Source organism: Marasmius oreades, chromosome 4, assembly GCF_018924745.1.
Source record: "Marasmius oreades isolate 03SP1 chromosome 4, whole genome shotgun sequence".
Lineage (NCBI taxonomy): Eukaryota > Fungi > Basidiomycota > Agaricomycetes > Agaricales > Marasmiaceae > Marasmius > Marasmius oreades.
In genome coordinates this window covers 429,102-453,984 of record NC_057326.1, presented here as the reverse complement: position 1 = coordinate 453,984, position 24,883 = coordinate 429,102, and the positions used below count along the sequence as shown (strand labels likewise).

The 24,883-nt window shown below is 46.3% G+C and overlaps 4 protein-coding genes across 4 annotated transcripts; 2 read left to right on the top strand and 2 right to left on the bottom strand.

Annotated features, from left to right (window-relative positions):
- Positions 1-1,784: 1,784 nt before the first annotated feature.
- On the top strand, positions 1,785-2,234 carry E1B28_006960 (uncharacterized protein; the record flags this gene model as incomplete). Its single annotated transcript, XM_043151667.1, has 1 exon — positions 1,785-2,234. One exon carries the CDS (start codon positions 1,785-1,787, stop codon positions 2,232-2,234), a length of 450 nt encoding a protein of 149 aa, XP_043009747.1.
- A 9,577-nt stretch (positions 2,235-11,811) lies between these two features.
- Positions 11,812-13,444, top strand: E1B28_006959 (uncharacterized protein). The gene is made up of 7 exons (XM_043151666.1): positions 11,812-12,097; positions 12,159-12,240; positions 12,303-12,527; positions 12,591-12,741; positions 12,799-12,993; positions 13,067-13,242; positions 13,300-13,444. The coding sequence occupies exons 1-7, from the start codon at positions 11,847-11,849 to the stop codon at positions 13,405-13,407; spliced, it is 1,188 nt and encodes a 395-aa protein (XP_043009746.1). The 5' UTR covers positions 11,812-11,846; the 3' UTR covers positions 13,408-13,444.
- A 1,884-nt stretch (positions 13,445-15,328) lies between these two features.
- On the bottom strand, positions 15,329-18,587 carry E1B28_006958 (uncharacterized protein). The gene is made up of 4 exons (XM_043151665.1): positions 18,483-18,587; positions 18,035-18,421; positions 16,984-17,583; positions 15,329-16,581 (listed from the first exon to the last, which is right to left on the bottom strand). Exons 2-4 carry the CDS (start codon positions 18,387-18,389, stop codon positions 15,689-15,691), a joined length of 1,848 nt encoding a protein of 615 aa, XP_043009745.1. The 5' UTR covers positions 18,390-18,421; positions 18,483-18,587; the 3' UTR covers positions 15,329-15,688.
- Positions 18,588-21,916: 3,329 nt separating this feature from the next.
- Positions 21,917-23,295, bottom strand: E1B28_006957 (uncharacterized protein). Its single transcript, XM_043151664.1, has 5 exons — positions 23,253-23,295; positions 23,071-23,196; positions 22,867-22,988; positions 22,504-22,691; positions 21,917-22,434 (listed from the first exon to the last, which is right to left on the bottom strand). The coding sequence occupies exons 3-5, from the start codon at positions 22,960-22,962 to the stop codon at positions 22,230-22,232; spliced, it is 489 nt and encodes a 162-aa protein (XP_043009744.1). The 5' UTR covers positions 22,963-22,988; positions 23,071-23,196; positions 23,253-23,295; the 3' UTR covers positions 21,917-22,229.
- Positions 23,296-24,883: the final 1,588 nt, after the last annotated feature.

Here is a 24,883-nt window from a genome sequence, read left to right as displayed (position 1 = left end):
CTGAGCCTCCTTCTGGTCGTACTCATCCCATGCATCCTCATTCTTCTCTACAGCCGCTTCTTCTACCGGTAGTAGCAACGATCCTTCTTTGTACCACTTCCCATCTTGTTGTAATACTAATTTTTCTGGCTTCTGTGCGTTCCCGAACAGGTGCCGTTTGAGTCCTTTGGACACAGTGTGGTTAACAACTCTGGACTTGTAGTCTGACCAGTTCGCACTTCCCTCCTGTAGGGTAGGTAATTTCTGTACCAGTTTCAAAGCTGTCGAGGACGACACGGTTTCGTTGCCGGGGCCCATAACCTGTGATGCGCAGTGTTGAATAGTGTGTAAGAACAGAAAAATGTCGGAGTCTGTCGGAGCTCCAGAGTGTGAGAGAGTGGCTAAAAGGAATGTATAACCTCAGTGGTGGTTTGACACTACGATAATAGGGAATACCTAAAAGGAATGTATACTATAGAAGGTAATATGAGTACTTCTGAATAAGGGAAAATAACAGAAGACTTACACCTCAGTGGTGGTTTGACACTGAGCTGTGAGTGTACGTATTTAGTAACTATATACTCTAACAGAGATTAAAGGCACGTGTAATTTTGACATACAACAATCTTCTGAAGTTCCAACTTATCCAACGATCGTCTCTCGGAGCCCATTTTTTTGAAATATCCCGCATCGTGAATTGACAGTGAGGCAGCATCATGTACCAGATGGATAGATAGAGTGTTATTGCTCTTGATGTATGTCGTCACAATATATTATGCTACAGGTTAATGTGTGTCAATTGAGCCATTGTTACTTCTCCAACCTGCGAGGCTAGAGAGAAAATTTTTCTTATCAATCATTGATCAGATATCAGGTCGGGGAAAATCCGGCCCGATCTGCTGACAATTTGCATGGTCTTGGGAAATGGAAGCAAATCGAGCTCAAGTGACTTATGACTCCAATTTCTAGTACTACGAATAGGTGACAGCGCCCTCAGCACAGCGGTGCAAGGGCTGGATCAATCGCCCAGCTCGATCCAACTACTTTGGGATGGCGTATCTTACACTTAAGTACAGAGAAGAGGGAGGGATGGGAGGCCGAAAATGACCGTTAAAATACTAGTGTTACATAAAATAAAAAGAATCAGAGCAGAGTGAGATAGTGGGAAGGTGGGAGGACCTAAAGAAACAATACTGGTACAGGTAAAAGGGAGAGGAGGGTGGGTAAGCTCAAAAATATACTGAAAAGCACTTTAGTGAGAACAAGAAGAGAATGAGAGTCAAAGAAAAAGAAGCATACTCGAATGCACAGTGAGAGGAGAGAACGAGAGGTGAGACCTCTGCTGACTGTGCATTCTGAACAAGAGGGTGATCGAGGATGGTCTGTGAGCATACACCTGTGTTCAGGTGGATAAGTTACTGCCTGTGTTCAGGCAAGAAAACACATACCTAAATGTCAGTAGCCGTCACCTGTGTTCAGGCGTACGCGACTCATGTTGCCTGTGGTCAGGCAATGAGGCATGAAGGCGAATGATAATGAAGAAGATTACATACCTGAAATTGAATTTGTGTAAACAAGTTTAAACCCAATTAACACATTCTTCGTTCGTCAACGCCGACGACAAATGGATGCCATGATGACCAACGCATTTATTGACCACTTGGACCGTCTCCTGTTGTACTACGAATCTCCTCCTCATCTAACAAACTATTTTCATGGTCACTCCTTTAAGTTCCAACTTTATCGATGCAGACGATTGGCAGTTTGGTGCCATCCTGAAGACTGTATGAAAGATCGCTGGAAGGATGAGGAGGGCAGAGGGCAAGCTCCAAGGGATGGGTTATTCCATTGATTATGCTGATGATGTCAATAACGTCAACGGCATCAACCACAACAATGCAGGTGTTGTCGAGGGCGATCTCGACGACGATGACAGCGATTATGGAACACCCAAGTCTTCACCATCATCTTCCCCCACCAGTAACAAACGTAACCGCTCTCCCCCTCATAAACTAGGTCTTTCTGACCTTCCTGCTCATCCCACGATGATGACGACAAACACATCTTCCCAACATCTTCCCACAACTCACATGCAGGAAGCAACGGTACACTACCCAGCTGGAAACACATCAGAACACCCTACGACATCGCATCTGTCCTTTCTTCCTCCTCCCAAATCTCCACCGAAAAACCTGATGAAAGCACTCAGTCCAATGCTCGCTAATTTTCATGATTGGCAGCAACGTATACCCTAATTCATGCCTTTTTGACCAAACATTCACATTCCACTCTGAAAAAGGCAGCACGGGGCTGCATGGTAACATTGAAGGATGGGATCGAGATAGAAGGTCTGCAGTTAGATGAAATCATACAGTAGTGGAAAATGATGACTATGAAAAGACTGAAAGAGGATGGTTCATCCAAGTGCATTCAAAAATTTATTTACAAACTCACTCATATTCTGACAGAAATTTTTGTTTCAGTGATACCAGTTCAGGAAGCTCAGGGTACATACAATGTTTCTTGTCCTGGAAATACTCTGATAACTCGTATCCAGTTCCGATGAGTGTATGTCTTTTCTATCAAAATTTATTGTGTTCATGACATTGCTCCCACCCTAGCATCTTTGAGGGTTCTTGATTGACCTGTATGGCTCGGATTTCCCACCTCTCTGTTCCAATCAAATCCCACATCGACATCGACAGTGACCTCTTACACTCTCTCAGCTTCGATTATCAGAGCTGGAACAACCGGAGGACAACAGTTAGGCCTCCAATGCCGCATTCACGACCCCTTTACCCCCATCACCCCCTTGTATGCCTGGGCAAGTGCTCCAGGAGCTCGGCACGGAGCTCGAAGATGCACACAAAACTTTGCAGGTAGGTGAGGATGTAATTGATGGGTTAAGGCATATGATTTTGGAGTTGATGCCCAATTTTGAGAAAGATGAGGAACCATCATCGTACTTTTGGATCAGACCTCTCCTCCATACCTCTCTCTCGGTTTTGAAATGCCTGTTGTTTATGACAGCTTCGATTCGTACGAAATGATTGCAGACAGGTTCTCATCAGCTTTCCATACCGATTACAAAAATCAAATAGTTAGCCCTTTTTAAATTCTCGTGTTGCTTGTGTGTCATGATTCGTCACTGTCACCTCGGACTCAGCCATGCCAGTGGTCCCCCACTGGCGGTGCCGAGTCCGAGGCAACGAGGGCAATTCTGCATATTTTATTCGACAGATATGCTCTTTCCTCTTGTCTTGCATCACTTGAAGTGGTACAAGATGCCAGGATAGCTTGTTTAACTCCATTCCTGTGCATCTCCAGCTTATTCAGAATTATCATGACCCATAGAAATGGGGAACAACCTTGTCTGTTCTCTACATTGTTCGAAGCTTACTGGACACCTTAGAATGTCCATTTCGAAGTATCATATCATTTACAGATTGAATTTCAACACTACAATCCGGAAATCTGTTGATAGATTACAATGTACAGATAGAAGACATAAATTACATAGATAAGCAAAAGAAGGCAAGAAAAAAAACCACGAAAGGAAAATTTCAGTCCATCCAACTGCAAGAAGCAAATGTGGAAGGCAGTTGTGCTGATGGAAGATGCCCAGAAGAAAAACTCGGCTAGGTGTTTGAACGATTTCTAAACACTGCGGGAGTCGGCTGAGCCTTGCACAAGGTCATTTGGCTCTTTTCACTTGGTAAAGCAGACTTTGTAGATGGGGGGGCATCGTGTAAATGGATTCTGACAAGAGAGGGTTAACAGCAGTTTATCGATTCTGATCGTTCCAGAGTTCCCTGAATGTATAAAGAAATGCATCGATTAGCGAGTGAATAAGCCTGAGGACGCCTCAAAAAGTAAACTTACATACTGTGCAAAGTGTTGAGACACGAACTTGTAAAGGATCATATTGTGCAAAATTATGCCAGATTTCAGTGGCTTGAAGCCAGCTGATGGTGCTGAAGAGAATGAAATTCAAGCGGGGATATCAGAACTTTCTCACAGGCAAGCACATCATGATAGATGAGATCGTCAATTTTGATGGGGAACCGTCAAAAAATTCGGCACACAATACACCAAATCAATTTTGGCGTGAAAGAACAACTCTACCTTTCAGTTCTTCAGCTAGTACATCTGGTGAGTTGGAGCGGCGACATCTATTTTCCAATTCAGCTTGAGCTCATGAACCTGTGAGCTGAAGTAGTGAGAAGTAGGGTGATGACTGTTCAAATGTTCAATGTTAAAGATGGAGTGCGGCCGAACGTTGGTAATTAAGTACAGACCCATGGGACAATAGAGCTGTCAGAAAATCGGGCCGGATTTCTGATATCTGATCAGCTCGATCGATAAGATTTTTTTTCCTCTCGAGCCTCACATCTCCAACATATAACGAGTCTCAATTGACCTTTTTAAACACAAATTGGCCTGAAACATAAGACTGTAATAGAGGCTGACCAAGACAACAAGAGGAAGTGGAGATGATTGAGCATTCACACAAGAATTGAACTATTTTCTTGTCTTTTCTCTTGTTCTTTGATATTGAAGGTTATCAGTCTCAATGACGTCGAAATTTATATTAACATAAACCTAGTAGCACAGCCAGCCAGTCTTATAAGAGACTACACTATTGGGTATACATATTATCTACAGAAAACTGTGACAAGTATTTATGTATGGGAACATGGTGGTTGCAGCGAAAGGTGGGTCAAAAGTGGATATAAAAGGAAAATTCTTCTCACCCTTAAGAAGCTCAGAAAAATTAGCAACAGCCTATAGTCCTCGTACCTCGGACTCGGAATAGTATGAAATGGCTTGGAAAGGGCTCAGAAAGTAATAAAGGTGTTGTACGACGAGATTTACCACCTATCTCCATGACGTTTGGGGTCAGAGATGGTGCCAAAGGCGTTGCAGTGCCATTCGTCATAGCACAGCTTTTTCTTATCATTACGCGTACAGTACGACGACACCTCAGTGCTTGACCATCACTGAGGTGTAAGTCCTTTTCTTTGTGTCTTCTCTTTAGCAGTCACTGACAGTAGAGTAGTTTCGTACCTTTATCTATTAGGTACTACTATCAATCTAAACAGTGCTTGACCATCACTGAGGTTTTCGTACCTTTATCTATTAGAGTCGCGTCGTTATCACCACTGCAAGATTTCAGGTTATGGGCCCCAAAAACGACTCTCTTTCATCTTCAACTCTCAAGCTTGTTCATCGACTGCCTACTCTTCAGGAAGATGGTTCCAATTGGTCAGACTATAAGGCTAGAATCTACAATCATGCCGTGTCTAAAGGCCTTAGGCGTCATCTACTGGGATCAGCAAAGAAACCGCAAGTAATTGAGGCAAGAGATGGAGACTGGTACAAACCCAATGCTTTGTCACCATTAGGAGATGACGAAGTTGAGACGATTGAGGATCAGTGGGAGGAATATGAAAAGAAGGAAGCTCAGGTTAGGGAGTTTGTATACGAGACCGTCCCAAAATCCATCTTCATCAAGATAAAGGATCTTCCCTCTGCTGCCGAAGTCTGGAACCAGCTTATCGACATCAACGAAAATCGTGGTGCTCTTATCGCTGGAGATCTGCTCACCAAGTTGCAGAATCTACGTTTCATTGAGGGTCAAAATTTACGCACTCACATCACGCAAATGAAGGAGTTACGGGAGAAGCTTGCAGAATTAGGCCATTCCGTCGACGACCTAATGTTCGTCTCCAACATCACACGCTCATTATCACTTAGTCCATCCTACAAACCGACTCTCGCATCTATTGACGTTGCCGCTCGTACATCCGGGAAATCTATTGACCCGAACATTCTCATCGCCAGTCTCGAAAACGAGTACGACTCCTCTGTATTACAGGCCGAGGAAAAGAAGGCGCAGGAAGCTCTGGTTGCATCGTTCAATAAACGGAAGGGAGGAGGAGGATCAAACCATAAAGCGAAGGGTGATGGTAAAGGAGGCAACAGTGGCGACGGTAATCCCAACAAGGGGAAAATCTGCCGAAATTGCACAAAGAAGGGTCATATTGAGAAGGACTGTTTCGCCGAAGGTGGAGGAGCGCATCACAAGGCGCCAGACTGGTTCAAAGCATTACCCAAGGAGAAACAGAAACCCGCCAAGGAGGCGAACGTCACAACACAAGAACAGCCAACCGATGGTGGTGTAGCCCTACTAGCTACAAACGTCAACGTTGAGGAATCCGGTCACCGTATCACCTCCGATTATCGCGACGAACACGAAGCGAACGCTGCTATCAAAGTTTTGGCGGATGGTATTATTGATTGCGGTGCTAGCAGTCATTTCTCCCCAAACCGTGATCTTATGGTTGACTATACGAAAATCCAACCCGAACCAATCACTGCGGCCGACGGACGTCAGTTCATGGCTATTGGCAAAGGAACATTACCCTTTTTATTTCCCATGGGAGTAGGTCAGAAATCGACGAAGGTCTCTCTCAAGAACGTTTATTACTGCCCACAGATGGTTTACATGCTCATATCCGTCAGTGTCATGGACTGTGCCGGTTGTCATCTTACTATTCACAACGGCACATGTGTTATCAAAACACCTGACAGCAACGTTGTTGGTCGTATCCCACGTATTAGAAACCTCTACCGAATTTCTTCCAAACATCACGCTCATACTGCTACCATACCGAAAACCATTACTCTCACCCATATTGAGGCTCATCGCATTCTCGGTCATCTTCACTACGACGAATTAGAGAATATGGTGAAGAACAATCTCATTACTGGTATTCGGCTTGATGCAAACTCTAAACGAGAATTTTGCGATGATTGTGTAAACGGGAAAATCATTCATCGTCCTTTTCCGAAGGAGAGCACAGAGGAATCATATGAACATGTCATTGGTGGGAAGGTCACAGCTGACGTCTGGGGTCCAGCCCCAATGAGGTTTCCCCGGACATTATCGGACATTATCGGGCGGTCTTTGACTTCGAGTGCTTGTCCCGATAATGTCTGATACGGTTCACTGAAGTCGGAAAAAACCTGAATGTTGGTCTGGTTAAGGACCCTATCCGACCTTATCAGACGTTGTACGACAGTATCGGACTCGGCTTTCTGTACTAATTTTTCACCCATAAATTCACGATTTTTTCAATTTTTTCTAATGTTGTCTGAATTATCAGATGCTATCATAAACAAAACAGATTTATACGATTTGATTGGAACCCTGCTCTGCATCATCTCCGTTTTGCCATCCCCAGTCTATTCCATCAACCACGACAACAGCGTACAGAGTAGGGCGAAAATAGACAGATAGGTGGGAATGCATATATTAGGGAGACAGAATGGAGAATGGAGGAACAGGGAACACAGGGAGGGAGCCCATGCAAGGGAAGGGTTGGACCGGCGAAGCCATAAGGAGCGTGTGGACACACAAGTAGGCGCATGAAGAACGGCATCAAAACATCCATCTGTTGTGGAGTAGACGACAAACAAGTCAGCGCTGGGCAACCCACCAACAAAAAAGAAAATGATCACTCACCAGGATAACAAACGGCCGCCGACTCTGGAATATCCTTGCCTTATATGCTTCAACTGCTAAACTTATGCACCACAGCTGAACGAAGAAATTCATACCTATCTGCGCAGCCAACTATCCCGAAATCTACAGAAGTTGTTAGCATGAAGCGGCGCATCTTGAGAGTCGAAGACACACGGTTTTGTTTCTATCAAAGAACATTCACCTTGTTCATAGTTCCCAGTTACCATCTTGCTAGTCTTCTCCCAAGAATCCCAGGGGATCTTAAGAGAGGGGAAAGGAAACAGACAAGAAGCGAATGGAAGAAGGTGGTGGTATGAGGAAGAGTTGCGCGGCACGTTGGTTAGGGCAAAGGGTTTGGAAAGACCTGCTATTCCCACGCACAGACTATGGTTTGAACTTAGACAAAGTTTTGGCGGCTGCCCACTGTACTTAGAAAGGGCGTTAGATTGTTTTTTTACTCACCCGGGCATGACTGGAGAATTCTGTGCGATGGATGCGGATTCAAAAGAAAGGTACGACACATTACGACGTCATTGTCACCATGTGTCCGAATTTTTCAGAAAAACTCTAAAGTTCACTGAATTGGAACGATAACGTCCAATAATGTCCGATACTGCCCACGGACATCTCACTGGGGTCCAGCGCCCGTACAGTCCTTAGGTGGACACAAGTATTTCATCCCCTTTCATGACAAACATACTCGCTCATCCCGTGTTTACATGATGACTAACAAGGGAGAAGCATTGGCGAAGTACAAGGAGTATGAGGCGTATCTGAAGACACATTTCGATGCTAAAGTCAAGATCTTTGGTGCAGACCGAGGGGGCGAATTCTTATCAAAAGAATTTGACAACTATCTAGCTTCACAAGGTACTATCCATCATCTCACCACCCACGATTCACCACAGTCTAATGGAGGTTCCGAACGAATCAATCGTACCACATTGGACATGGCGTGTGCTATGATGATCCGAGCTAAACGGCCACGTAACCTATGGGCGGAAGCTGTTCATCATGCTTTTTGGATCAAAAACCGCTTACGCCATCGGGGACTGAAGGAAGGAAAGACGCCATATGAAATGGCTACTGGTTTAAGGCCGGACTTCGGAAAAGTACCTGAGTGGGGAAGTAAAGTGTGGGTTAAAGACTTAGAAGCGGGAAAGTTAGATCGAAGGGCCAAAGAAGGTGTATTCGTAGGGTATGATGATACTTCAAAGGGTTACCGAATTTATTGGCCATTGAAGCAAAGCGTTTCGGTTGAAAGAGACGTAGTCTTCAATCCGAACCAGGTCTTTGAGCCTGGGACTGCTCATATTGAGGGGGAGACAGATCTACCGGACTTTGCAGGTTTCAATCCGAGCAATCCGATTCCCTCTGACAATAGTCTACCTTCATCTTCAAAATTGCCTAATCCTGAGACGGTTCCCCTCCCATTATCACCCTCACTACCTGAAACGCCGGAACGTGAAAATACGCCAGCGCCAGAACCAGCACCCGAACCTGAGCGCAGGACAAGAAGAGGACCAGAACGTGAACCAGGCTACTGGAGAATGTTAAACAACCAGAATGTCAAACCACATCATATTCAAGGTCATAAACAAGATGCGCAGTTTGCAGGTATAACTGAGGTGGAAGGTGTTTTCGAACCAGGGGGAGTTGAGTTCGAGTTTGAAACACAGCTGGGAATGTTAGCTGAAGAAGCAATGGCTGTAGTAGGCGATGAACCAAGTGTTGAGGAGGCACTCAATGGTCCTGAATCGCAGTTCTGGATTCCAGCTTTCAAAGCGGAATTGGACCAGATTGTGAAAATGGATACTTGGGACCTGGTAGAGTTACCTCCAGGTGTCAATGTTGTCCAATCTCGCTACGTGTTACGGCGAAAGCGGGATGCGGACGGTAAAGTTGCCAAATACAAGGTTCGAGTGGTTGCGAAAGGTTTCACGCAAAAGTTTGGAGTGGATTACAATGATACATTCGCGCCAACAATACGTCCTTCAACTCTTCGTACTCTATTATCTGTCGCTGCCAGTCTTGGTGCAGATATCGATCAAGGAGACGTCAAAAATGCGTACTTGTACGGAACACTTCCATCTGATGTTCAAATTTATATGGAACCACCACCTTACTACGAACGGTTCATCGACGTTCCAAAGCATTTACGAGGAAAGCGTATAGTGTGCCGATTGAAGAAGTCATTATATGGTACAAAACAGGGCGCACATGAATGGACTCGTGTCAAGGAGGAAACAATTTGTGGAAAGATGGGATATATCAAAAGTCAGAATGACGAGGCGGTGTACTACAAATTCGAGAGCACAAGTTGGAGTATAATTGCCAGTGCTACTGACGATTTCGTATTTGTTGCGGATTGCAAGGAGACAAATGCACAAGCAAAGGGACAACTAGGCGAATACTTCGAACTTGTTGATCTCGGAAGAATCAATTGGTTTCTAGGTACTAGTATCAAATATGACCCGGAAGCTCGTAAAATCTCTCTAGATCAACACGCATATATTGACCAAATCGTCGAGCGCATGGGACTTACTAATGCTCATACCGCTGTTACTCCTATGGAACCTGGCATCGATCTCAGTCTTGATTCACCTTCTGTCTCATCCCAATCCCTTACTCCAGAAGAACATGAGTTCTACAGAGAAGCAATTGGCTCTCTCATGTATGCAGCCATTATGACCCATCCTGACATTACATTTGCGGTCAACACCCTATCACAATATCTCACCAGCCCGAGGACAACTCATTTAAAAGCCGTCACACAAGTATTCAAGTACTTAAAAGGAACAAAGAACTTGAAGCTTACACTTGGAGGAGAACTTCATCGTGGGGGATTTTCTGATGCCGATTGGGCATCTCATGCTCACCGTCATTCCATTTCGGGATTTGTATTCTTTTTGGGCTCAGGACCGGTATCATGGAGTACCAAGAAGCAGCCAATTGTCACTCTCTCGAGTACCGAGTCAGAATATGTGGCGTTAACTCATGCAGGAAAGGAAGCGATCTGGCTTAACAAACTGTTGGATGAACTTCAACCAATCTTACCTGCTGATAAGCAACAACCAACGGATTTGTACTGCGATAACCAGGGTGCGATTCGATTATCTAAAGATTCAACGTTTCATGCACGTACCAAGCATATCGATGTGCATTTCCACTGGATTCGCCAGACTGTCTCTCAAGGTCACATTGTTCTATCTTATGTTCCGACTGAATTTATGATTGCGGACACTTTTACAAAATCTCTCGCACATACTAAATTTCGTTTCTTCCGTGATATGCTTCTTTCGATTTGATTCATATTTTTTTTGCTACACGGATAGGTGTTCTCTCGAGGGGGAGTGTTGTACGACGAGATTTACCACCTATCTCCATGACGTTTGGGGTCAGAGATGGTGCCAAAGGCGTTGCAGCGCCATTCGTCATAGCACAGCTTTTTCTTATCATTACGCGTACAGTACGACGACACCTCAGTGCTTGACCATCACTGAGGTGTAAGTCCTTTTCTTTGTGTCTTCTCTTTAGCAGTCACTGACAGTAGAGTAGTTTCGTACCTTTATCTATTAGGTACTACTATCAATCTAAACAGTGCTTGACCATCACTGAGGTTTTCGTACCTTTATCTATTAGAGTCGCGTCGTTATCACCACTGCAAGATTTCAAAAGGTATTATCATTTTTTCGTGTATCTCTATACTATGTTCACAGTCCACAAAGTGGTTACCCCGCCATTTCGACACGGTGAACAAAAGGTGACCCTCGCCTTTTAAATTGGACAGGGCCGGTGTAAAAGGCGGCCGCGCCAGTGGAGCTGCGTATATATGAGGAAGAGTGGCAACTGCTTCTGTAGCCAATGAAGAATATGTCGGAAAGGCTCTCCAAGATTCGGGGATTCCAATGAACGAAATCCACAATGATCACCAGCCCATGGGATGTTCAACCAGACAAAAACCAGACGTTTTGACGTTTGGCGTTCTCGTCACTATAAAGGTGACTTATAATTCAGACGCTTCTGACGTCTGTACCAAGATCATATTCCCGCTCCAGAGGAATTTACGACTTGATTGCACCATTTTAGGCCCGAGAAGTCCATTCGCAGACAACTTTCGTGCCCACACTTTCGTCCTTTTTTTATTGAATGGATTTCAAGTAGGCCCATGGGAATCATACTTACAGCGGTTATTAACCGTTTGTTCGCATAATTTTCAAGCGGTCAGACGGAAATCTTCCGCCTGCCATTTTCAGCCTACAAAAACTGCAGTCGATCCCTCTATCTCTGCCCATCATCTCATTGGAACACTGATTGACTCTCAAACTAAATCGACACAATGTCCAACAATTCTGCGAACGGGCGACTAGCAGCATTACTCGCCCCTCCTATCCCACCCACCAAACTCGGTATCTATCGCGTCCTCTCGCCACGATCAGGCGCTCGCGTCTCTCCCTTATGCCTCGGTGCTATGAGCCTTGGGGATAAGTGGAACGAGGTTATGGGTTCAATGGATAAAGAGTCAAGTTTCAAGCTCTTGGACGCGTACTTCGATCGGGGCGGTAACTTCATCGACACGGCTAATGGGTAGTAAGTTTCTTTCGATTGAATGAACTCGAGTACACTCAAGCTAACGATCCACACCCATTAGTCAGGACGAGGCGTCGGAGATGTTCATTGGGGAGTGGGCGGAAAAACGAGGTATCCGGGATCAACTTTTCATTGCCACGAAGGTCCGCATTGCCTCTTGTCCTGAAGAATATCGAGCTCGATCTGTTTTTCTTCTCTCTTTTAGTATTCAAGTTGCTATAAAAAGGGAGACCCGACGGTCGTTCAACATGTCAATTACGTCGGGAACAATTTGAAAAGCATGTATCTGAGCGTCAACGACAGTCTCAAGAAACTCCGTACGGACTATATCGATCTTTTCTACATTCACTGGTGGGACTACGATACATCCATCGAGGAGCTTATGGACGGTTTGCATAATCTCGTGGTGCAGGGTAAAGTGCTCTATCTCGTACGCCACTTTCATTATTCCCGCAAATCTTCGCCTTCTGGGGTCTAACGGTCCGGATTACAGGGTATATCAGACACCCCGGCCTGGATTGTCGCCTTATGCAACCAATACGCAAAAGAACAGGGGAAGACGCCGTTTGTCGTGTACCAAGGTGAATGGAGCGTCATGCAGAGATCGTTTGAAAGGGATATTATTCCGATGGCTCGTCATTTCGGTGGGTACTTTCTACCACCTGTAACTTCTTACGTCGCTGATGCGCACTGGCGATTAGGCATGGCCCTCGCACCATGGGGTGTCCTTGCTCACGGGAGACTTCGAACTGATGCCGAAGAGGAACGACGGAGAGACACTGGAGAGCAAGGTCGGAAGCTCATGATGGAGTGGGAAAGAACACCTGAACAAGTGAAGATGGTTCATGCTCTAGAGAAGCTGGCGAACGAGGTTGGTGCGAAGAGCATATCTGCAGGTAGGATGTTCCGTTCTGGGTTTCCGGCCGTGAATTAAACCCAAGCTCCATTTCGCCCCTCGATTTCATCTAGTCGCCATCGCGTATGTGATGCACAAGTCTACTCACGTCTTCCCAATCATCGGTGGGCGCAAAATCGAACACCTCGAGCAAAACTTGGAGGCTCTCGACATTAATTTGAGCAACGAACAAATCAAATCTTTGGAGAGTCAGGCTCCGTTTGATCCTGGTTTCCCTTTGAGCATGATTGTGAGTTCGATTAACACTTTTCAGCTGAACGCGCGAAGACTAAAGCAACCAACTAAGGGCGATGGTGCTGAACCAAGCTTCCTGCTTAAGTCGGCAGCTTATCTTCAGAGGGCACCACCTCCCAAACCGTTCCCTGCCCCCGAGTTGCCAAAAACAGGCATGTAAGGACAAAAGCTTGACAAAAGCGGTTAAATTTTGTTAGATCGTCGTCGAACTGTAGAATCATGTTTGAACCACCAAGCGAATGTACCGGAAAGTAGACGCTGCATAGGAGAATAGCGCAGAGATTTCCGTAAATAAGAGGGTTCAAGAGGGGCCCTTGTTCTTCGGAGATACCTCCTCGTCTAACTCTTCAAATGTCATAATCTAAAGAAAATGACGGATGACTCCAACTCTCGCAGCGAAACACCACCCGAACGAGACCTCTCAATAATTTCTCGGTCACCAACGCATCTCGTATCGTCAAATGCGTCAAAGTACCAACCACACTCCAGCGGCCATGTGTCAGGAAAGATCCTACCGCGTCATAAAGCGCGTCAATAGAGGATAGGATATTGGTGATCTTTCCAGGAAAACTGGTGGTGATAGCCCCCATCAAACATATGAGGGAGAGGCATGAAAAGAGCGAGGGCATCCGTTTGATAGCAACGTACTACCGCTGATGGCAATTGGGGGCATAGCTCAATCAGGGCTAGAAGTGCCATCTCCGTCCGGTGTGAAGTGAGCTCGACCGGCGGTCATCCACCGTCCTTGCTAGCGTCGCATAAACCAGCGAACGTCGTCGTCGTGACAAATGAACTTCAGGTAGGACAGTTATGACCAAAGAAAGCTCTAGTCACGGGTGGAAGTGCGTCCGAATGACGATCTCGGTACTCTCGACTGAGTCATGATAAGCATCGGCGTCCAGACTTCGAACAAAAGCCTTTACAGCTTGAGGCTGTCACGTTCTCGTGCGAGGCTACAAAGGAAAATAGTCCAGCATGCGGACTCATGTCTTGGCCTGGAGATTTAAAGAGAAACGTTGACCGCAAGGGGGCCTGTTGAGACCTCGCAACGTGGAATAGCAAGCGTTCCCTGTAACCCTTCGCAATGAATTGACAGAAAGCGTAGCCCGAACGGGAACAGACGAGTGAAAGTGTGTGCGGTTCCAAAGCTACTCCCGTATTGAAGCCAATAAGGATACCTTCTGGGGGGGATGCAGAACATGATGTGACATGTGGAAGGTTCTGGAGTGATTAAACGCCAGTATAGAGTGATAGTGAGGATGTGAAATGACTGCTCCATATGTGTTGTTGTGAGATGCAAGGGGAAATGGCAGATTGGTGGGGGTTCATGTCTCCAGCGGGCGGCCGTTAACCTAGCACTGGCCTCTCACGGAGTAACAGCATGAAGTCCCACCCAAATACAACAGCCTTTGAAATTGCCCTGTCACCATGGCTGAGCACTATGAGCTGGGTACGGGCAACAACATCCCATATAAAACAGCTTTGGATTGATATACACGCCTTCGAGGAGCATACAGATGCAGGAACACCTATTCCGATTCTACCCATGAATTAGGTTGAATTAATGGGAATCCTCCTCTTCTGAGCCATCTGGAGCTGGACCTTTCGAAGAAGCTGTTATTCTAGTGATAGTCTATTCGGCAGTTATCAAACTGAACACTACCAAAGGGGATGACGCACCATGGAAGAATGGCACCCAAGGTCAAAAACTACTTCTGCAGCGTTCACCCACTTCCCGCGCATTGATCTGCAGTATACTGTCGTTTCTAGGAGGACCAAATAATTACTCTAAGAAGCCCTAGTATTCGGGCTTTTTGTTTGCGAACTGTCGAAACAAAAGGCATAAATGACCGCACAATCTTTCATAACTCGACTTCTACCTCACGTTTGAGCCATAATTCCCATAGTGCTAATTTGATCCTTGAGGACTGGAAGTTTTCACAGTAATGATAGATTAATGCTGAGTGGTCGTATGGTGGTGGTGGTCCTGGTGGAACTCACGCAAGACGCGCGTGAGGCGAACCTGTGTGTGCACTACACTGATCCAGGAAATTTCAGACTCGAAAATCAATAACACGAATCTGCTTCGATTATTATAACAACGTCGGGGTGTTCTACACAACCTGTACGATAAAATGGGGAGCTAACACAGCAAATACCTACGCATATACGACATAGCAAATAGAAAAAGAAACGAGTAATAGACAATAAGAGTAAGATAAATGAGGGGGGAATAGATAACTACACGGAACGAAGGGGAATAAAATAAAATATCGAACCCAAATAAAAGAATAGAGTAACATATATGTTATGCTCGCAAAAGACGAAGAGAATGCGATAAAAAGGACCGAAGGACGGATATGGGAAGTGGCCAATAGCTATGGAGAAAAGAGTGACCGATAAACATACGACCATAATCATGAAAAAGAATAGATATCCGCCTATGCACGAGGTTCTGGTTCAGTCGGCCACACACTTTCACGTTTGTCCTTTTCCGCAGCAGTCGAAGGTCTTGCAAGCGGTGCCGAGGTTGGCTGCTGCGCCGGAGATTGCGCTGACACCGATGGCGAAGACGAAGCCCTAGCACGCATCTCATCTATCCCCCTCTTCAACCCTGCCATCATCCTATCAGTCCTCTCCAACACCTCCTCCATCCTCTTCCTCTCCTCGCCCATCTCAGCATATTGTCTCTCCAGTTCTCCCAAAGAAGGCATCATCACGCCTCCCGCAATAGCCAACAAGGTCGACATCGACATGTCTTGCGTCTGGAAGATGTTCCCACTAGCACCCGACAATCCATGAGGAGGGGGTAACAACATACTACCGCCTTGAGCGGCCGAAGGCGAATGTGTCCGACTGGGTGCCGACGAATTCGACCTCATAAATCCGACACCAGGTGCAGGAACGAACATGACCGACCCTGAAGCCCCAATATCCATTGAAGTTATGCCAGGTAACGTCCCAGCTGGAAACGAGGTATTCCTCGAAAAAGGCCGCTGATGATGTGGTGAAGTCGGTCTTGCTCCTCCATCATACTGTCGTCGATGCTCATCATACATAGCAGCATCTTCATCGCCCTTCCCACTCCTCCGTTGCTTCTTCTTCCTAGGCTGGTCAGAGTCAACTTCATCGCTATCTTCTCCAACTCCTCCAGCACCTCCCATCCCTCCTCGACCCAGGGATACCAACGTCTCAGCAGCAGCCGGGTCCGTCATACGCATAGGCATAACTGTAGCACCTGCACCACCAGCAGCGGGTACACGTTTTCGTCGTTTGATGACCGACTTTTTCATAGAATTGGGACGATGCGTCCCGTGAAGCTTGTAGTAGAGACCTAAGAGAAAGGCGACTTCAGTCAGCATGTGTCAAAACCAAGTAAATGTTGAGAACGAAGAATCAAGGGGAGAAGGAGAGCTGTGTGCGAGCGAGCCGGATTTTTCCGTTCTCAAAATAGAGAGCGAAAGAAGCCGAGTATAAGGGGGATACAAAGAAATCAAGGCTTCCATTGATGGAAGACGTTGAGTGGACTAGGCCGAAACACATACAAGGAACAAAAAATGGGGCACGGAAGGTTGGGGACAAATGCAAGAGTGATTTGATCGATAAGATAGGAATAACATATCTGATAAGATATGACACTCCCACGGGTTCGTTATCGAACCCACGTCAATTGTGAAGGTCGGAGAAGGCAAGGAAAAATGGAAGACACAAAATAAGATCAAGATAAGACACTTACCACAAGCATTGCAAATATTGTTTCCAACATCATCCCTTCGCCATAACGGGGTGGTGCTCGTTCCACAATTAGCACAGTTGAGAGCACCAACAGCACCTCTAGGTTTGCGCGATAAAGGGGCGGTTCCGCCATTCGCATCTGGGCTAGCCCTGCCATCATGCTCGGTGTCACCCTTTGATGACGACTGTTGTGGACCAGAGATTGGCCCGCCTGTCGACCCTGACGAAGTGGCGGCTGTACTCGCGAGCAAAGTTTCATTCTGCACCTGAGCCGCCCCCAACCTCGCCGACGCTATAAGGGCATTATTATATGTAGGACAGCCCGAACAGGCTGACGTCCCACCTGTACCATCGCATCGGCCGTCTCCAGGACAGGTGCCACCGGTTTGTTGAGTAGGCACCGATGAGTTGGTAGCGGCTGTGGTCGTCGAAGTCGTAGTTGGCCGTTTGTGTGACATGTCTGGGGAGGTAACAGCGGCTGAAGCTGGTGGAGATTTGGACGCTCTACGTGGACCCATTTGGTCGCTGTTCGAGGTTTGATTAGGAATGCTGGCTTGGAGTGTTGCCGGACGACGCCCTTTACCAGCCTTCTGATAGAGACCTGAATAGATAGAACGAATAAAGAGGAGAGGATGAGTCAATGAAGATGGACGGTAGGCAGTGATAGCTAATAAAGAAGAGAATGCGAAGAAGGCGTGGAAAGTGGAACGGAGTGGCACGACAGCACGCCTAAAGTGTGCGCAAGCAGAGTGAAGGAAAGCAACCTTGGGCTTCGGTGAACATGAGCCAAATTAGAGATAAGGTAAGGGTCTACGCCTACAGGCTCCAGTCCCGACATAGTGTCCAATCGAAAAGTTCGAACTGAACAAGGAGATGATGGAAAGGATCAAAAAGAGACGCATAGCTGCCTCTAAACACACGGAAGACATGCATTAGATGTGATATGATTGTGATTCACACCGAAACGGCATGCACTTAAACAAGCACCCATAATGGGAAACGTGTAGCGATCGAAAGGAAGGAAGCAGTCGAAATGAAAAAGATAAACCCACCGCAAGCGTTGCAGACTGGATTTCCGTCGGCGTCTCTCCTCCATAACGGAGTGTCAAGAGTATGGCAGTTCTGGCAAGGTTGCCGACTCGGAGATAGCTTGTTGAGTTGATTAGACTCCATAGAAGGCTCAGAAGGAGATTCGTCGTTCAGTTGAGGATCAATGAAGAATTCCGAGGACATGTTGGTTTGCTGCGTGTTCGGAGACGGAGAGAGAGGGTGATCGTTCTGCCTGATGTGGTCTACTTGTGTGCTGGCATTGAGGGGTGCGGCATTGAACTGCAGACGTGTCATGTTTCCCAGCGCTGGACTATGCATGTTCTGTATCGGGGGAGGTTCCATTACGACTGGTGACATTGAGAAATGAAGTGCTGAACGTAGATCAAGATCTACGGATCAAAGGAAAGGTTAGAGAAAAGAGAAATCATGACATTCAAAAGGAGGGCTGACCTGTCTAAGGAGAACGTTGACGGTGGTGGTGGTGGTGGAAGGACAAAGAGTAAAATTGCTCGTCAGATGTCGTTGCAGCCAAAATAGCCCAGGCGGGGGAAGATAAAACCCAGATAAAGGCCAGCCAATCAGATATTGCCAGTTTCAATCATATCTCATCACCTGATCATTTTGATGCCATCAAGTGTCGGAATTTATGGGCGTCGGTTCGGCACTAAATTGACCTTTTTGGGTAATCTTCCCGGGCATAAACGCGCTACGTTGGCCGCAAAAGCAGGAAAGATCAGCTTGCTATGTTTCATTACAACTTCAAGGAAAGTATGCTTTGAAAGTTGTGAACTGAGGACAAGTAAGTATACAGTGGTACATAGCCTCACGCCGGTCTACAGACCTTATCATATACCGGCCGACCTATATCTGTCGATAAGATGCTGCTGTTTACCTTGTGGCAGTTCCTGGCAGGCATCGCAACATTCATCAATCTATTAGGTGCATCAACGATGCTGCTCATGTTTCGTTTCATGAGTACTGCAACACGGGAGCTGGCATGTTGCGAGTGTACACGTTCCTCTTTCCTGTATGTACATTGCACGCACCTCAATAGTCACAACCTCGGTGGTAATGGACGATAAGATACATCAGCCTCTGACCGTCCAAGCAATCACCGAGTTTTAGCCTCGCTGATTGACGGGATGAAGGACATGTAGTATGACTCAATCGATACACGCACCAGGAGGGCTGTGGTACCTCTCAGAATCAATGACACAAGATCCTCTATCAATGGAAATCATTCGGTAAACCCTCCAAAACCTTATATTTATTATCAGCAATGTTTGATGGCATCCTCAACAAGTTGCCGTGAAGCCTTATGGGCGTTAGATAGCAGCGACGATCGACTCCAAGGGTTCAAAACCTTCATTCTGGCAGCCGATAACAGCCGAGAAACGCCACCATCGCAACAGCAGGTCATAGAACAAAAATTGAAGAATGAATCTGTAAGAAGGCTTTACGCCATTTGGTGGAAGATGTTTGACGTCAACAACCAGCCAAGTGCGACCAGGAAACCGGAGGACATAGGGCATGGCATATTCCATGTTTCATGGGAGTTTGATATGCGATACAAAGCGAAAGTGGGAAGCCTACGATCATAAAACAACGCTACACATCCTGTTCGAGGGGATCTGTCAAGATCTCATGCCTCGGTCGACTTCTGGGTTCGCTTCTTGGCTACCGTATTCTCCCTGGATGTCTCATCAGCAACCAATTCTGGCAGTCGTGAAATCAAGACAAGCTTGCTTACCGGAACCCGTTCTTGAATTTCCTTGGAACATGCTTCAAGTACCTCATCCTACCAGTACCGGTAGTCTTTCTACGCTTAGCCTTCTGTCCCCACTCATACGACCTCATCTTAGCGGAGGGATAGCCGCATTGAGCGCAAGCTGAATGGTGCTTTGTCAGAACCCGAGCGCGAAAAAAAACTCTTCAACGTACTTTTGTGTTGTCTGTGGAAGGCACGGTGACTGCAGCGCCGGCAGATAGTGTGCGATTTCGTGTGACGCTTACTAGAATCCAATAAATGACAGTGAGTGAATAAGAGCGGAGACAAAGTCAACGTTCTTGACGTACCCGAAGGACGAGGTACCTGTTCACCAAGCAGGCAAGAGGGAAAAAGACAACGCATTAGCTTTCTGGATTTCGAAATGTTGTAATCTTCAAGGTAAACGAACCTTTTGTCTAGAAAACAGGAGGGAGAAAATACTAGTCAGAACACTGTCGAAATTCGGGCAAGATCGAAAAGGAATGGCGTTCAGGGATCATCCTAAAACCAAGGCATCCTGCACCCTCGACCAGAACCATCCAACAACCCCAGACGAAACTAGTCATCCGTCCCTCGGAAGCACATCCAGACCACAAACCCTCCATCCGACTCGTTTCCCTCTCTTTCGCCCTCCAAAACCCACAAGAAATGGTCCAACAGATCAAGACCGCAAATAAACCATAAACACTCACCATCTCGCCTTTTTCTTGAGGTTGAGGATGTTTTCTTGACGGATGGGAGGAGTGGACTGGCGTGTGTTGTGTTGTGATTGAGTGTGGGAAGTATACCCGATTTGGATATGGCGTGAGAATGGGAGCTGAATCTGCATCCATTCTTCCATCTTCGTCTGGCGTCTGGCGACTCTAGGGTCTCATATACGTTTTCCCCTCCTTATACCAGCTGGTTAACTTAATCTGGACGAACTTGTGCTCAGATATCCTCCCCTGTTCTCTCTCACAATAGGTCCAAGCTCCTCCACTCGAGGCTCGATTCCGATTTAGCTCGCGTCGGGCGACCATTTCTTCAAAAGGATTTCATTTCGTCTCAAACATCTGTAAGCAACATGAACCACCAATTTATCAGTTAGAGCCTTTCTCTGAGAATCTCGCTACAATCGGATTTGGAATCGACATTGCAGTAACAGTGGACTGTACCGCATTCAAACACAGAACAGTTCTGGTATCAGCATAGGCGTCAGGATCGACTATTTCAGGATCTCCACCGAAATAATCGCAATTCATAGCTTTACAGCTCCTTACTGTATACATACTCCATAAAAAAAGAAATCCGAGACTTCCAGTGGCACTGTTGAGGCTCTTCCTCACGGTCTCCGAGATTCCCTTGATCCTAGCTGTTCCAAGTTTAGTTATGGCGGACGGTATTGTGAGCTCCTTTATTTTCCAACAAGACCCCTGTCCAAAGCTCATGAACGCAAGTAGGGTGTTCAAAAGGTTGATCGAATTAAAAAATTTTCAAACTGTATAATCGGTACCGCCGTACAACGACGCGTCCAATAGCTACGCCGTAATTGGGCTCCCTGCCTCTACACGACGTACGTACATATCAGAAAACCCTCTCCCGACTGATGCATTCGAAATCAGACACCAACATACATGTATGTGAACGCTCAACGATATATGATAACTCGGAGTTCATATTTCAGTACCACCGGAAGCAGTTGGATCTGACTATGTACGTACCCACATATAGTACCAAGTCATGTACTATTCCTCGCGTACCTTCTCGTGTTCGCCACCTTGACGATGTAACTGTACTTACATAAATTCTCTCAAGAGCTAAACCCGGCTCGTCCGGGACTTGAAAATGTCTTCTTACACTGCGACTCGCAAGACCGTCCGTAAAAAAAAAATTGTATGATGGACGACACACCTTGACTCACCCAGCTTGCCAAGAACTCAAAAAAAAAAAACCTTTCTGAGTTCTCACCTCTCATACGTTGATAGGTCATGAGGGGTCTCGGGAAGCGGGGATTCGCAGAATACCGTTCCTGATATTTAGCTGACAGGATCCCAGACGACGCTGCCCAGCCCACTGGTTAATCGGAACATACCATGGAATCCTCTCCCGATCGTTAGCCCGGGTAAGAACATAAATCTAATTCGCGAAAAATAGATTGCAACTCTACGGAAAGGGAAGACAGGTCTAAGCTACATGAAGTTTGGGTGATATACAACGTACGTACAAATAACAATAAGTATAGAAAATTCGAACAAAGGAGAGGGTATTCGGGGTATCAGGATGAGTGGGAATATAAATTACCGTTTCTGTGGGAATTGGATCGAGGGAAAAGGAGCATCGGAAATAAATATCGGGATCGTGTATGTGTAAGTATAAAGTTTTTTTTTTGGGCGCGTTCATCGTCATGGGTCGGTCGCGGTCAGTCGGGTCGGAGTCTCTAGCTTTCCGCTTCATCGGGAATCTAACGACATCGTAGGAAGTTGACCTCCGCCGACCGCTCTCCAGGCTTCTTGTCTTGAGTTCAGGCCTTTGAGGAGTCGGTAGAGGACTTTTCGAACCTCAGGCATGAACAACGCGAGTACATTTGGTGAGGGATCTTCAGCCAGACACTGTTCTAAAACAGTACGGAGGTCTTTAGGGATAGAGTGGATGTCACTGTACGAGAAATAGTGTTCGTGAGCCATAGAGTTACTGATGAAGATGTAATGAACGAAAGAAAAATACCTTAAATCAATATGATGATGGGCAAATGCGTGCATCGTAGTATTGAAATCCGTCCCAATCTGAACGTACACATCGCTGACTTGGCTCTCTGAGGCGTGGCCTATACTCCACTGTCTTAATGTTTCCTGGAGTTTTTTCATGGAAAGCAAAAGATTGCGGACCGCAGCCGGAACGTCTCCAGGAATGCGCTGAGTGTAGGTGAATGAAGGACGCATCGTGGACATGTTGAGCGAGTAGGGGGAGTTCCCGTTGAGTAGTGGATGTGCGTTAGATGATGAGATGGATGGACAGTGTGAGCATAGCAGGTTTTATACGGGTGAGTGGTTGTATTGTATTTCCGACTCGGGACAGATAAGTGCTTACCAGATCTACACGTGGTTGACCTTCCCAGCCTCCTCCACCACTGTGTCTTGACACAGTTGATGTAGATGAATGGGCATGGGGCTGTTGGGCGTACATTTGACGGGTAGTTGAGATGAATTACGCTGTGGCGGTGTGAATGGAAAGAGAAGATGGAAAAGTGTATGTCAAGTCACTAAGAAAAAATCCGGTCAAAAAACAACTGACCAGAGCAACAAGAGAGCAAGCACCAGGTGAAGGTAGAAAAAGAAAAACAGAAAAACGATTCGGTTGAGTCGGAGGATTATCAAATCCGAGATACTTTTAGCCCGAAAAACCGTGTTCCTTGAAGAGCTATTGTTATATAGAGTGTTCAGAACATAGCCATGTGGAAGGGGAACTGCCATAACTGGTGGAGGAGGTGATAGTCAACGGCCAACGTCATGTTTGAGAGTTGAGGGAGAATTACTAACTCGAGCCCTGACGGACCTCGCTTGCGGTGTCCGCCATGTTAGGTAATGCTGTGTCATCGCCTCTTTCGCCACCACGATGGATCTTTTCACTGCCTCATTTCTTCTACCCATGCTCTATTCGGTTCTTTCCATTGACCGTTGAGGCTTCGGACTCAAAGTTTGTTAACGTCTATTATATTCCACGTCGTGGTAAAAGGACTTCTCTCAAGTAAAACCTTTTTTCCTCCACAAAAGCTAGCTGAAGCCGTGCTTTGGGATCACGGAGATCGTTCAAGCATGCTTTAATATTCCCATTCGACTTCCCCGGAATATGGATAACTGTATAGAAGTTCAACAGAAATGCGTAACGCAAGCCCATGGCCAGTTCATCTCATACTGAGCCTACCGCTTTGACTTATCAAAAAGTCATCAACTAGCCACGCCTTGTAACACAAGCACGACTCGATCTCAGCTCTCTGCCGAGAATTACCACCTCGAGCAATCGATGCAGGGACTGAGTAGATTAATGAATCCACAAGTTCACACTGCTTCCATAGTACTGGTCTGGTTTTACTCCATCTTGATTCTTGAAAATTCTCTGGCGACTCTTTATCGACCCCACCCGATCATTCCCTCTCACGTTCCGAGAGAGCCACGGTTGATCCATCATCTCAGGCGACTCCAACGGCGGAATCGGCCTCACGTTCACGCGCTGATGCCATCCTGGTCGTTCAAGCCAGGTATCATCCGTTCACACCAAGCATCGTTTCAGACTACGTACGGTGTATCGTATTTTGGTCGAAATTCCTGTCACCGACGGTTTTATCAAGGTCCGTCAGCACCGGTGAGCCCCTCAATGATCTCTCGGACATAAGCCTCAAGTACCTACTTAACAATGGTCAACATCATGGGGTACCGATTCAGAACTCAAGCTCAAGCGTTGTTGGCATGTCATACTTATTCGACGTTATTTTTCGCAGAGAAACCTCTGTCGAAGTCTCAGTGACATAATATGATTAATGAACGGAGTCCTCCTTGTACTGGCGCCCGGTTTGCCTGAAAACGTACATTTTTCTCGCAGGGGCCTGTTCATCTGAGAGCACCGTCATCATTCCAGGTGTTCTCGGGTGACTGATAGTTAGTTACTATCTAAGGGCGGTAACGAAGTGCCCATTCCGCAGGCTGCTGCTTTCGGAAAAGCATGTTACCTACATATCTAAGTTATGTGCTTACGGTACGGTCAAGGCACTCTTTTTTACTCAAATTACATTACATCCAGTCCCCTAAACAGGGCCAGGGCCCGGGTGTCTTTCTTTTCAGCGCCCCGTACTTTTAAAACGAACTCACATCCATGCATCTTTACCCAGGTTTTGTCCTATGAATCTATCATTCTGACTCACATCCACAAAGCTCATCAATCTCAAGCTCAGTTGGCTACGTTCCGTACAGCGGCCTGGAATGCAATGTATTGGACCTTGTCTGGTACTGTTGCTACCTATCTGCTCATGAAAGTTGCGGAGGCGTCTCATCAATTGCTTTCACAGCAGAACGTACCTGGACAATCGTACGGGTGTCCTGTTTCGCCTTAA